Source organism: Aquarana catesbeiana, linkage group LG03 (genome assembly GCF_042186555.1).
Source record: "Aquarana catesbeiana isolate 2022-GZ linkage group LG03, ASM4218655v1, whole genome shotgun sequence".
NCBI lineage: Eukaryota > Metazoa > Chordata > Amphibia > Anura > Ranidae > Aquarana > Aquarana catesbeiana.
The window spans coordinates 67,370,895-67,385,751 of NC_133326.1; the positions used below are offsets into that span (position 1 = coordinate 67,370,895).

Genomic DNA, 14,857 nt, shown 5'->3' on the forward strand with positions numbered 1-14,857 from the left:
ATTTTCGGCGATTTGAATACTGTAAAGTGCAAAGGAGGGATCGGGGGTCTAAAAGGTCTCTCCATAAAGAGTACCTGTCACCACCTATTACTGTCACAAGGGATGTTTACATTCCTTGTGACAGCAATAAAAGTGATCAATTTTTTTTTTTTTTTTAAACACAATTTCTAAATATAAAAATAAATAAAATAAATAAGAAAAAAATATTTTCTTTTAAAGCGCCCCCGTCCCCGCCAGCTCGCATACGGAAGTCGCGCCTGCATATGTAAACGGTGTTCAAATCACACATGTGAGGTATCGCCGCGATCGTCAGAGTGAGAGCAATAGTTCTCGCACTAGACCTCCACTGTGACTCTAACCTGGTAACCGTAAAAAAAATTGAAAGCGTTGCCTATGGAGATTTTTAGGTACTGTAGTTTCTCGCCATTCCACGAGTGCGTGCAATTATAAAGCGTGATATGTTTGGTATCTATTTACTCGGCGTAACATCATCTTTCACATTATAGTGAAAAGTTGCGTTTAAAACACTGCTGCACAAATACCGTGTGATAAAAAAATATTGCAACAATCACCATTTTATTCTCTAGATTCTCAGCTAAAAAAAAATATATATAATGTTTGGGGGCTCTAAGTAATTTTCTAGCAAAAAATACGGATTTTAACTTGTAAACACCAAATGTCAAAAATAGGCTTAGTTATGAAAGGGTTAAAACCTAAACAAGCTTCTGTGCAGAATAGGAAATGACTCAAAAGCCGACTCATTTAGGGTTTCAAAGTCTCCGGAATATACATTTTTCAAATAAAATAAATTCAAAATTTTTTATTACTATTATTTTTTTTTCTATTCTCTATATAATGCACGCTGTGTCTGTCTGTCCTGTATATTCTCATTGTCATGACATCTACACATCTGAGCTGTAACTAGTAGCTTTGTGTTTTTGTCCTGTATGAGTCATCCTGCCATCCTCCTATTGGATGAATGCTGAACACCCTCGGGATCGTGAGTCAATTACAGCCATTCTCAGCTTCATTCACAGATTGATAGCGTGCAAACACAGGGAGCATTTCATTCAGCTCAGTTCATTCATGATAAATTGCTACGCCTCCAAACTCTTTCCCTCCAGGATGCTGCCAGCGTGCCATGGGCTGTGCAGAGGATGACGGGCGACGCTTCACCCCGGATCTATGGATGTTGGTGCTGTCTCATCTGATATTCCTGAAAGCAGCAAGCTCCTCTCTTCCACATCCTCAGGCTGGATTTTTACCCACTGCCATCTGATCCTCTTTTATAGATCACTCAGCTTCTCATATATAAAAAAAAATTAAATACATTTTCATCAAATAATATATATATTTTTTTATATATCATTGCACCGATTTTACTTTTGCAAGCGGAATTCTGTAATGCAATATATTTTTTTTTTCTTACATTTTGATATGTAACTTAATATTCCAAGATGAGCGTTCCATGGATATGATGGTTGTGTAATAAGGGTTCTACTTTTACAGATGAAGAACCTAAGAAGGCTATGAGAGATCCCAGAAAGCCAAGCGGGCAAATACTGCGCAAATCTTTCTCGAGATACCCAGTAATGCTTCAGAGGGCGAAATACAGTCGTTTCCGGAATGACTCTTTAACATCGACAGAAGAATGTGCACAGAACCCCCCTCTCAATGCCAAAGGATGTGCCAATTCCCATGCAGCTGCTACTTCCTTCTTACCGGTTGAAAGCCTCACGCTGGTGACACCGGACAGTTCCGCCACACTATGCGCTTTGATACCCAAAATGTCCCATTTTAAACTCCCCGGCTCGGGCAGCCTAATGAGGCTGAGACACTTTTCGCTGGGCACAAAAGAGGTGCCCAGGTTAAAACTGAATGATGCCCACAGAGATCAGAGGAGCCCGACGGCTACAGAGATCACTTTCAACAGCTACGTGCGCCCTTCTCAAGTCAAGCAGGATGTGGACGCAAATGCAAATCCCCCGGAGGACTGCATCCTGCCAGAGACTGAGAAATCTGCACCCGAGCAGAACATCAGCCACACCAAACATGTCAACATGGGACCCGTACTCTGCTACTGCGTCAAAGTGAGTAATACACGACACAGCATTCATAGTGTAACCCAAGAGCTTGCACTTTATATGTAGAAAGTATGTTTGGAGGGGAGTAAGTCTATTGTGTTCTGCTTTATGGTGTAGAAGAGGAATAAACTGTCCTGTGCTGGGAACACTACAGCTTGGTGCTACAGTCAGCTTCATGGGGCTATGCAAAGATACAGAATACAGCACAGTCAGGGAGATTTACTAAAACTGGAGAGAGCAAGATCTGGCTCTGCATAGAAACCAATCAGCTTCCAGGGTTTTATTGTCAAAGCTTAACCTTTTCGCTGCCAGTGCCATTTTTACACACATGTTTAAACACTTGCCGCCCGCCCACCGTCAAATGAAGGAGGGACGGTGCGGCTCTCTTTCTGGGTGGATGTCATTTAATGGTGCCCCAGAACGGCCACGGCGATCATGGCCGCGCCATGTGTTCCTAAGACGCAGCGCGACCCCAATCTCTGTAAAGAGCCAATGACACAGCTCTTTAACAATGTGATCGGCTGTGTCCAATCGCAGCCGGTCACATGTAAATGCGTAAGTGCTGTTAATCGGCTCTCATCGCCTCACACTGATAGAGTGTGTGACGATCAGTGGTATCTCCTCACAGGGGAGACCAGGGCAGGTAATCACTGCCCTGATTACAGGAAAGCCCCAGCAGTGCCCATTAGTGCCACCAATTAGTGCCCATCAGTACCACCAATCAGTGCCCATTAGTGATGCCGGTCAGTGCAGACTTTCGGTGCCTGCTCATCAGTGCGCTGATTACAGGAAAGCCCCAGCAGTGCCCATTAGTGCCACCAATTAGTGCCCATCAGTGCCACCAATCAGTGCCCATTAGTGATGCCAGTCAGTGCAGCCTTTCAGTGCCTGCTCATCGGTGCCGCCCATCCCCATCGGTGCTGCCTATCCGTGCCGTCTATCTGTGCTCACCAGTGCCCATCAGCGCGGCATATTAGTGCCACCTAATCAGTGCCCATAGGTGCCGCCCCATCAGTGCAGCCTCAGCAGTGCACATCAGTAAGGGAGAAAAAACTGCTTATTTACAAAATTTACTGACAGAAATTAAGAAAACTTTTTTTTTTTCTTCAAAATTCTCGGTCTTTTTTCTTTAAAAAAAAAGCAGTAATTAAATACCATCAAAAGAAAGCTCTATTTGTGTGAAGAAAATGATTAAAAATGAATTGGGGTACAGTGTTACATGACCGTGCAATTGTCATTCAAAGTGCGACATCGCTGAAAAATGGCCTGGGCAGGAAAGGGGTGCCCTGTATTGAAGTGGTTAAAAAAAAATCATTTTAAGCCTGAGGATTACACAAAACCCCCAAACATATTTTCTGAAAACAGACACCTTAGAGAATAAAACAGTGGTAGTTCCAATTTTTTATGTCACACGATATTACTGCAAAGGTCTTGGAAACGCAAAATTTCAGTAAAAGACACACTAAAGTGAATTTTACGGCAAACAAATGCAATAAACTACCCAAGCGTTTGGTAAAATAAAAAAGACGAAGTTGCACAGAGTAAATGGATACCCAACATGTCAAACTTAAAATTTGTGTGCGCCCGTGAAATGGGGACAAACTGCAGTACCCTATATTTTCTATAGGCGACACTTCAAAGCCCCCTATAGGTCATCAGTTTCGTTTTATGCAGGAGGTCTTGTGCTAGAATTATTGCTCTCACTCTGTGATGCGCAACAATATGTAACATGTGTATTGTAATTGGCGTTTTCACACGGAGGTGCCCCCCGACCCATGCATTTACGCTCGTATGTGTCTGTATATGTGGGGGTGAGGGGGCCTCAAAACATTTTTGGGGGTGATTTTATGTGTTTGGGTGTAACTTTTTCAGACCCTGCATGTCTCCTCAGTGCTCCACTGAATGTTTTGTAATGCAGATCGCATTGCAAAACATTGCTTCCCTCCTATGCTAGTCCGAGTCGGTGGAAAGTGACAGGTGACCCGGAAGTGATGTCATAGACGTCGCTTTCCGGGTCATAGCAAGAAAGGGGAGGAGCGCAGATGCACTCTTCTCCCTCCCCTCCTCCCGCGGGCACCTGCCATGTCAGTCCTGGGCTCGCAGGTGGGCAAACAGAGCCTGGAATACATGGTGAGGGACGCTCGTCGGTACCAAGGGTGTGGGTGAGCAATCAGGAAGCAGCGCAGCCTCCCAAATGTTTTTACCTAAAAGGTAGGAGTCTGCTTGTCAGTTTTACACACAATCTCGGTGGCTGTGTGATACCCTCCTTGCTGTGAGGTCCATACGACTTACGACCTGTCAGCGAAAGGGTTAATTGAACAAGCTGAAGTTGGAAGCTGATTGGCTACCATGTACAGCTGCACCAGATTCTGAGTGCTCCAGTTGTAGTAAATCCCCCATTGCGCTTAGTGAGTAAAACTTTTGCCCTGCAGCACTGGGGTCTTTGGTTCGCTTTCTAACCAGGACACCATCTGCATGGAGTTTGCATGTCCTCCCTGTGCTTGCATTACTTTGTGCTGTGTACTCCAGTTTCCTCCTACACTCCAAATCATGCTTGCAAACTTCCTGCAACATTTTTTACTGACAAAGCATAGGAAATTTACTGACAACCTGAAAAATGACTGAATTTCTATTACAAACTAAGACAATCAATATTTAAACAGTATACACATGATTTTGAAACTCTGACAATACACATAACAAGTCATTTGCATGGTTTGGTAAATCAACACAGCATGACAAATTATCAGCCCCTGATATTTACTGACAGTTGTAAAAGTCACAGATTTTTACAAACTGTCAGTAAATTTGCTGATGTTTGGCAACCCTGCTCCAAAGACATGCTGGAAGGTTAACTGGCTCCTGTCTAAGTTGGCCCTAGTATGTGTGTGCGTGTATCTGATCTAGGGACATTAGATTGTAAGCTCCTTGAAGCATAGGGACTGATGTGAATGAAAAGCATGTAAAGTTTGGCTTAAATTGTCAGCACATTATTAATACCTGTAATAACAATAATGAGCTGCTATGACACTAAACAATATCCTTATTCTACAAAATTAATTCATACACATCCCCCACTTAATAGCCCTTTAACCACTTAAGCCCCGAACCATTTGGCTGCCCAAAGACCAGAGCACTTTTTGCGATTCGGCACTGCGTCGCTTTAACTGACAATTGTGCGGTCGTGCGACGTGGCTCCCAAACAAAATTGACGTCCTTTTTTCCCCACAAATAGAGCTTTCTTTTGGTGGTATTTGATCACCTCTGCGGTTTTTATTTTTTGCGCTATAAACAAAAAACTAGTGGCAATTTTGAAAAAAACGCATTATTTTTTACTTTTTGCTATAATAAATATCCCCAAACAATATATAAAAAAACATTTTTTCCTCAGTTTAGGCCGATACATATTCTTCTACATATTTTTGGTAAAAAAAATCGCAACAAGCGTTTATTGATTGGTTTGCGCAAAAGTTATAGTGTCTACAAAATAGGGGATAGTTTTATGGCATTTTTATTAATATATATTTTTTTTACTAGTAATGGCGGCGATCAGCGATTTTTATCGTGACTGTGACATTATGGCGGACAGATTGGACACTTTTGGCCCGATTTTGTCATTTATACAGCGATCAGTGCAATTAAAAATGCATTGATTACTGTGTAAATGTGACTGGCAGTGAAGGGGTTAACCACTAGGTGGGGCTGTAGGGGTTAAGTGTGTCCTAGGGAGTGATTCTAACTGTGAGGGGGAGGGGCTATGTGTGACACGACACTGATCACCGCTCCCGATTACAAGGAGCTGTGATCAGTGTGAGTGTCACTAGCCAGAACGGGGAGATGCTTGTTTACATGAGCATTTCCCCGTTCCTCCTCTCCGTGAGACGATCGCGGGTAACCCCACGGACATCGAGTCCGCGGGACCCGCGATCACACTCACCAAACTGTGTTTACTATGCTTCAGTTTGTGAATGAACAGGAAGCCGCTCAGCACAGAGTACTTCTGATTCATTCACTGTCCAGCTGAGGCTGCAGAGAAAGTCATGTGTGTTTGAGATTTGGGTACACACTCTATTGCAATGGGCTGTGCACACCTATGGGCATTGTGGTTGCCCACAAAGGGCCGGCTGTATCTGTAAGACTATATAAATGTATATACTCTTTATCATATTAAATAATTGCCTCTGCGTTCAATTATTACTGAATTAGTAATAGATTAAGACTTAAAGAGGTTGTAAACATCCCTGCAGTACTTGTACCTATATGTAAGCTTATAATAAGGTTTATCTATAGGTACTGTAAATATTTCCTAGACGACACATGTTTAGGAGATATTTACAGTACCTATAGATAAACCATATTATTTACTGTATACTGCACAGATGATGTCATCGGCGCATGCGCTCTGAAGGAACGGCCGCCCGTGCCGTTTCTTCAGGAGCGAGTGCCGTGATTGGTGGCTCCCTTCCAGGGACGCGGCTCTGGCCAGTCACATAACCGGAGTCTGCGGCTCCGGAAGGAAGAGGGGCGAACATGGATGCGCGCTGCAGCGGGACGACACAGGCTTTGTTTGCAGGTAAGTGTCACATAATGTGCTAGTATGCGATGTCCACCAGCCACCCGCGTTCACAGGCATGAGAGCCAGAACCGGGGACCAATATAAATAAACACACAAATCCCGTTCTGACGGGAGGAGAAACAGATCTGCTGTTCCTAGTAATTAGGAACAGCGATCTATCTCCTCCTCCGGTCAGTCACATCCCCCCACAGATAGAAACAGATATGAGGGAACACATTTAACCCCTTGATCGCTCCCTAGTGTTAACCCCTTCCCTGCCAGTGACATTTACACAGTAATCAGTGCATTTTTATAGCACTGATCGCTATATAATTGTCACTCGTCCCAAAAAAGAGTCAAAAGTGTCTGATCTGTCTGCCGCAATGTCGCAGTCCCACTAACAATCGCAGATCGCCGCCATATTATTAAGGGGGCTGAAGTGGTTAAGCTGTGAAGGGCAGGTGCAGACCAGCACAGAGCCCACTCGCACTCCTGTAGCTGAGGATGCAAGTCTGAAAAGGAGGGTCGCACACCGCTGGTATCATCTACAAGAAACTTTATTGGAGACTTCTCAGACAGAGCATAATTCTGCCATGGTGTTCTGTCTGAGAAGTCTCCAATAAAGCTTCTTGTGTATGATGCCAGTGATGTGAGACCCTCCTTTTTAACTGGCATAGAATTGAAATATTCTCATAATAATTATAAGCAGATGTCCTGAGCAGCCCACTCCGTCCTTACATCAGACGTCAACAGTCCCCCACCCTCCCTTACATCACGGTGCACCCCCATTACCTTTGAAGCTGGTGGCGGAGCTGGGAAGCAGGCAGTGCAGCGCAGGGTCTGGAGGAGGACCAGAGGAGGGCTAGAGTCAGTTGAGACTAGGAGAGGCAGAGACAAAGAGGTGCTGTGGCTGCACAGAGAGGTGCAGGATCTGTAGGAGGAGTTCTGTCCTCCTCTCTGCTGCTGACTGCTGAAACAAGGTGAGGGTGGAGACGAGGGGGGTGCCACAGCTGCTGTTGAGGTGTGAGGGCCACAAGAAATGGCCTGAGGGGCTGGATTCAGCCATTAACACACTTCCTGTCTTAGGGTGGCTCCACTCTGGACGGAGGAGCAACAGAGACACCTTAGGACAGCAGCATTGTCAGTCTGGGGGAGGGGAGTGTTCGATTAGCAGACTTGGATGGACTTGACTAACAAAAATAAAGCTGAACTCCAGCTAAAACTTTTTAACTACTTAATGACCACCCCATAGCAGATTTACTGCTACAGGGTGGCTGTTCTGTGCAGAATCACATATATATATCACCCCCTGCGTGTTAGTGTAGCTGCATGCCGGCTGTCTCCCGAGATCTGCTGTGAAATGCTGCAAAAGAGTGTATAGCGCGCTGCCTGTGAAACAGTATCACATTGAGCAGTCAGCGAGGCTTGTAAGAGCCGCTAAATGCGTGAAACTGTCTTGTAATGTAACTGCTTGCAGAGACCATCTGTCAAAACTTGGCAGTGATGTCGGGGGTGGGCGGGACTGAACAGCTATCAAACACCAGCCAATGGGATAGGGGCTGGGCGGGCCACTCCTTGTGTGTGGCTCCGCCCCCTTTCTTAAGCAGCCCATCATTGGCTGGTGTTTGATAGCTGTTCGGTCCAGCACACCCCCAACATCACCACCGAATTTTGACAGCTGGTCTCTGCAAGCAGTTACATTACACGACAGTTTCACGCATTTAGCGGCTCTTACAAGCCTCGCTGACTGCTCAATGTGAAACTCCCCCTCTCCTCTATCAGTACCAATCGGTGCCACCTATCAGTGCCACCTGTCAGTGCCAATCAGTGTTGCCAATCAATGCCAACCAATGCCACCTGTCAGTGCCAGTGTTGCCAATCAATGCCAACCAATGCCACCTATCAGTGCCAATTAGTGCCCATCAGTGCTGCCTATCATTGCCAATCAGCGCTGCCTGTCAGTGCCGCCTACCAGTGCCCATCAGTGCTGCCAATAAGTGTTGCCTATCAGTGCCCATCAGTGCTGCCTATCAGTGCCAACCAATGCCACCAACCAGTGCTGCGAATCAGTGCCGCCTATCAGTGCCAACCAATCCCACCTATCAGTGCCTATCAGTGCTTCCAATCAGTGCTGCCTATCAGTGCTTCCAATCGGTGCCAATCTGTGTTGCCTATCAGTGCCATCTATCAGTGACAATCAGTGCCCATCAGTAGTGCCCATCTGTGCTGCCAATCAGTGCCCATCAGTGCTGCTTATCAGTGCCTGTCAGTGCTGCCAATTAGTGCCCATCAGTGCCACTAAATGCTGCCAATCAGTGCTTGCCTATCAGTACCATTAGTGCTGCCAATCAGTGCCACCTAGCAGTGCCAAACAGGGTCCATCAGTGCCGCCAAGCAGTGCCCATCAGTGCTGCCAATCAGTGCACTGCGTGCAGGAATGGGAAGATGAACTCAGCAGACAGGCACGTGTCCACGGGGTGGCGGGGGGGTGGGGGGTGGCCTGGTGCACAACTGAAATCCGTTGATGTTTATTAATGCCACATGCCGATCTTTAGTATAATGGGTAATCGCCACACTACTATTTACAATAAACTACTGGAGGTAAAATAAAAAAGTGTCAGTAAAAAGCACTGTTATGTGTTCCCACACCACAAAAAAAAAAACGTGTAGCGCTAACTTACTATTCAATAACTTAACAATAATGGTGGAACCCTCTAATGTATGGAAATCTCAATAAACTTTAATATTACCACAATACCGGTCTCTGTGATATGTAACGTCACATACAATACACATCAAACTGAAAAAAGACATAAAAATGAAACTTAGCAGGGATGGTGGAAACTGTATGGCCAGGTTAAGATGAGAGCGGTGTTCAGAGGGGTGTGTCAGACTGCTGGAGAGCCGGCACACAGTGTTGTGTGTAAGAGCCGCGGTCTGACTCTCCTATGTGTTACCAGCACAGGGCATTTTATTCCTCTCCGCATCACTTAGCAGTTAAAAAAAAAAGTAAAAGTCAAAGTGGTACTCAACTGAATTGCATGGCAAATTCAGCTTTGTCCCGCTGTAATCCAGAAAAAAATCAAAGGACAAGTTTGGAAAATGTCTACCGAACGGACGATTAATTGAAAGGTTAATGTGTTTCTCGCCCTTTAAAAATTGGACTGTTGGTATTGCGCATATATGACCCAGAAGCAAAAAACAAATGAAAAACTGATTAATTTATGTCCATTGACAGGTCAAATTGCATGTCAAATCAGAGCCTATTGCCGACAACAGGAGCGTCCTAATCGGTGCGACGTTGACTTTGCGGAGCCACACTGATTTCCAAAAGTAGTTCCTGCACTACTTTTGGCAACTTCAGGGGCGATTTCAATAGACATCTGTGTATGAACCCGCACAGATGTCTCTCAAGTTGCCCCCCGAAGTCGGACTGAAATGTGGCTTTGAAGTTCAGATGAACTCGCACGATTGCAAAGCCGCGTTCAGTGTGAACGAGGGCTGAAGCGTGCTTATTGCCTCATATGTAACCTGACTGTATTACAGTAATACATAAAGAGAGTTTCATTGGGCTTTACCTGGTAATATGAAAAATATCCTCAAATGGTAATGATAGAGTTAAAAATACAAACATTTTTAATAGGTCTATTAGGAAAAGACATGCATGTGAATGTGTACTTTCCACATTTTTACTGTGAGCCATTCTTCTCCTCCATTGATGTATTGTGCAGAGTAGTGTTCACATAATCACTGATTACAATGAGAAATGTGTGTCTGCAGAGAGACAGATGTCAGTGAAGTGGGACTTTCCCAGCATAGAGTCAGGAAACATACATCACACAAATAATACTTTTTATTTAACTCAGCATGCTTTCATAAAAAATACATTTTAATATTGGGTTTAGGCTAAGGGGGTAGAAATTCATCTCCTGTTCATAAACCCTGGAGCATCTCCATTTTTTTGGCAGGTAGGGTTGTCCCGATACCACTTCTTTAAGACCGAGTACAATGTATACTTTTTTTTAACATCATGTGACAGTGGCACTAATATGCAGCACTGATGAGGCGTGGACTGTGTCAGTCGTTTTTTGTTTTATTTTTTTATTTTTCTTTACAATTTTATTTTTTACAACTTACGTTATTATTTTTTACAATGTATGTGTATATATATATATATATATATATATATATATATATATATATATATATATATATATATATATATATATACACACACACACAGTGGGGACGAAAAGTATTCAGACCCCCTTAAATTTTTCACTTTATATTGCAGCCATTTGCTAAAATCATTTAAGTTCATTTTTTCCTCATTAATGTACACACAGCACCCCATATTGACAGAAAAACACAGAATTGTTGACATTTTTGCAGATTTATTTATTTAAAGAAATACTTAGGACCATATGATATTTCAGTTTTTCTTTTTTAATAAATCTGCAAAAATGTCAACAATTCTGTGTTTTTCTGTCAATATGGGGTGCTGTGTGTACATTAATGAGGAAAAAAATGAACTTAAATGATCTTAGCAAATGGCTGCAATATAACAAATAGTGAAAAATTTAAGGGGGTCTGAATACTTTACGTCCCCACTGTGTATACTATATATATATATATATATATATATATATATATATATATATATACACTTTTTTTTTAAAGCCCTGAGCTTACTTGAAAAATCAATTTTTTTTTTTTTTTTTGCGAGTGAGTGCTGGCTATCTGCTGGCCACCTCTTTCCACTTCCTGGATTCTTGCTTTGCTTTGCAGCTTCTTCTCTGTTGTTTAAATTTAATTTCTAAGGACTACATATCCCATGGTACCTTGCCTGAAAGCATCGATTGCTCTACTGACTCTGCCTCATGAAACTCCTCCTTTGCCCCTCCCCTCAGTGGAGCGCTGGGCTGTGGAGGGGGTGGGAGCAGCTGGCTCAGGCTCTCAGCAGCTTGCTGAGAGGCTGAGCAGAGTGCCGGTCCAGGGATCTGGGCAGATCCCGACTTCATGGTCATGATGACGCGGTGCCTGGACCAACTCTGTGACCTCAGCAGAGGGAAAACTTCAGCCCGCTCTCTGCTGAAAATGGGTCACAGGAGTGCAAAATGAACTGCACTCCTGTGATCCATAGGAGAAGTACAGCCAAACGTGCTTGGCTGTGCTTCTCCTTTAATGCTCCGTGTGTTGCAGTGTGATGGTTTGAACTCTTTGTTATAAATTCCTGCAACTGCTTCAGAGTGGCTGTAGGCCTCTTGGTAGCCTCTCTGACCAGTTTCCTCCTTTCATCTAGTTTGGAATGATATCCTGATTCAGAGAGGGTCTATGTTGTACCAAATACCTTCCATTTCTTAATAATAGACTTCACTGTGTTTTTAGGCTTTGGTAACGCCCTTGACATTTCCTGACTTGTGCCTGTCCACAACTTTATCCTGGAAATCCCAGTGACAGTGTCTTACCACCCATAGTTGATTGTTTGCTTCGGTTGCACTATCAGGGAGTGAAATGCTCCAGGAAAGCTCTTTTCATGCTGAGCTAATCAAAATGATCACAGCTGATCACAGTTGAAAAGTCTAATGGCTTTGTGTGCCCTTGAGAAGATGACTACCTCACCTGATTGAGTTTACACGTCATTTTTAGGAGGGGGTGATCCTTTTGCAAATTCAGTAATTCTGTTCTGATTTTTTTTTTCTTTATGACATGGTGGTGTTATATATTTCAATTGCATGTTATAAGTTGCACGGAGTAAATACAGCTGGATAAAACAAAAACTGTGTCTTAATTTCAGGCTGCAAAGCAACAAAATGTGATTATTTTAAAGAGGGGTGATCAGTGGCAGCTGCTCCATTAGGGGAGCAGGGGCACCGCCCCCCTAATCCATGCGCCCAGCCCCTAATCTATATGCAGGGCGCCAAACACATGGATTTCAATGGGTTTTTTTTTTAAGCCTGAGGCACTAATTGGCTTCAAAAAGGGAGGGCTCAGGCGCAGAGCACTGCGCCCTGAGCCCACCCAGTTGTGTGACAATAGCAAATTAATATTCGCTATTGTCTTCCTGCTTCTCCTCTCGGCCAATCAGGCCACCCCCCCCCCCCGAAAAAAAATTGAGCACCAGCCTCCACTGGGGGGTGATTCTTATTTATACCCACTCTATCAGTGGCACAATGTAAGTATGGAAGTCTCATACCTGATGGGGGAACTGAAAATCACTGTAGTAGACAGTGTAGCTACAGTGATAGCCGCAATCTTCTGGAACTTGCTTGGGTTTTGTGCAAGATTCGTCATTGTTGGTGCAAACTAAACCTGCAAATAGAAGCATCTAAAATAAAAATAAAACTAAAAACATTTCAAGAATGTTCTTGCCTGCAGATGGGCTTAACCTATACCTCCAATGCCGTGTACACACGACTGGACTTTTCGACCGGACTGGTCCGACGGAACAAATCTGTCCGACAATCTGACCGTGTGTGGGCTTAATCGGACCTTTAGCTGACTTTTTCTGTTGAAAATCAGACGGACTTTAGATTTGGAACATGTTTCAAATCTTTCCGACGGACTCGAGTTCGGTCGAAAAATGCGCTCGTCTGTATGCTATTCCGACAGACAAAAAAGGACTCAAGGGCAGCTATTGGCTACTGGCTATGAACTTCCTTATTCTAGTCCCTTCGTACGTCATCACGTTCAAAAGAACGGACTTTCAAACTGACTTTAGCCTGTTCGTGTGTGGGCAAGTCCGGTCGTTCGAAAGTCCATCGAAAGTCCATCGGAAAGACCGTCGGACCTTTGATGCTGAAAAGTCCGCTCGTGTGTACGCGGCATTAGGGTCAGTTCACACCACATGTGAACCACAGTCTAGTGCATTTTTAATCTGCATAAAAAGCGCATGGATGGTAGCCACCATGAATTCCAATGGCATAGTTCACACCAGCCCAGTGCGTTCCAGTGCAGTCAACACAAGTAGAACATGCTGCATTTTTTCTGCATGGAACGCACCTGGAATGTTGCAAAATGCATAACAAATGCACTGGAATACATTAAAGCAAATAAAAAATAAAAACACAGGAAACTTTGCAAAAAAAAAAAAGAGGAAAAATGCACCAGAACTCATTAAAAAGACACTTGCAGAAATGCATCTGGATTACAAAATTGTGGTGTATACCAGCCCTAAAACTGTGTTACGTATAAGCAGGAGAAAAATGTATGACCTACATGATTACTATAGCACACATAGGCTGTAATTTGAATACTGACAGTTCCTTTTGTAATAATAAGGATCAACCTATATGTAAAAAAAATGTATTTACATGATTGCTGTGGGAAATCCTTACGTAATAGGTCAACCCGTGATTACTTTGTTACAACAGATTATTCAGGTTTGTGCACTGAAAAGGCAACTTAAAGTGGTTGTAAACCCTGTATAACCACCTTTACCTACAGGTAAGCCTATAATAAGGCTTACCTGTAGGTACAGTGAATTTCTCCTAAACTTGCACAGTTTAGGAGATATTCACTATATAAGCATGTGCCAACGTCATCGGCACATGCGCACTGAAGAAACGACTCGCTCATGCCATTTCTTCAGCTGCTGTGTGGTTACCGGCAGGTCGCGTGAACATGCGTGAGAGTGAAGTCATCGCAGCTCTGGCCAATCACAGCGCCGAAGCCCACGAACCCGGAAATAACTCCAGGACAACATGTCGCCATCATAGTGGTGTGCCGGGACCGCTGCAACATCATCGTTCTAAGGGAAGTATTTTATAATGAGCTAGTATGCGATGCATACTAGCTCATTATGCCTTTGTCTTGCAGGTTTTTTACTTCTGGGTTTACAACCACTTTAATAAAACAAGGATTAGCAAAGTCAACTGCATTTGACAGACAGCTTTAAATAGATAATTTTTTTTCAGTTTCCATGAGCTGTTACATTATGCGCATTGATTATGTGCAGTCATTCTCAACCAGGGTTCCCCCAGGGGTTGTTAGAGGTTCCTTGTGCTGTGGTTGATTGACCACAGTCTGTCTGGAAGAGGGGCATTCTGACCACCTCTCTCAGGGGAGTGTTTTTCCCACTGACCAAATATTTCATGGGTTCCTCTTGGGTCATGGCCATGGGACTGCTATTTGGCCTAGAAGAACAGGGGCCTCAGATTGGTCTTGCTACGCATTGCTTTATGCATTTGACAGCTATGTTTGGATGAAATGAATGTAA

The 14,857-nt window shown here is 43.8% G+C and overlaps 1 protein-coding gene across 1 annotated transcript in view; it reads left to right on the top strand.

The window, feature by feature from the left end:
* The first annotated feature begins 1,014 nt into the window (after nucleotides 1–1,014).
* SHC4 (SHC adaptor protein 4) overlaps nucleotides 1,015–14,857 on the top strand; it is a 124,941-nt gene continuing 111,098 nt past the window's right edge. Inside the window, exon 1 of the mRNA XM_073618666.1 lies at nucleotides 1,015–2,090. Within this exon, the coding sequence (XP_073474767.1) occupies nucleotides 1,530–2,090 (561 nt within the window). The 5' untranslated portion in view covers nucleotides 1,015–1,529. The remainder of the gene's footprint in view (nucleotides 2,091–14,857) is intronic.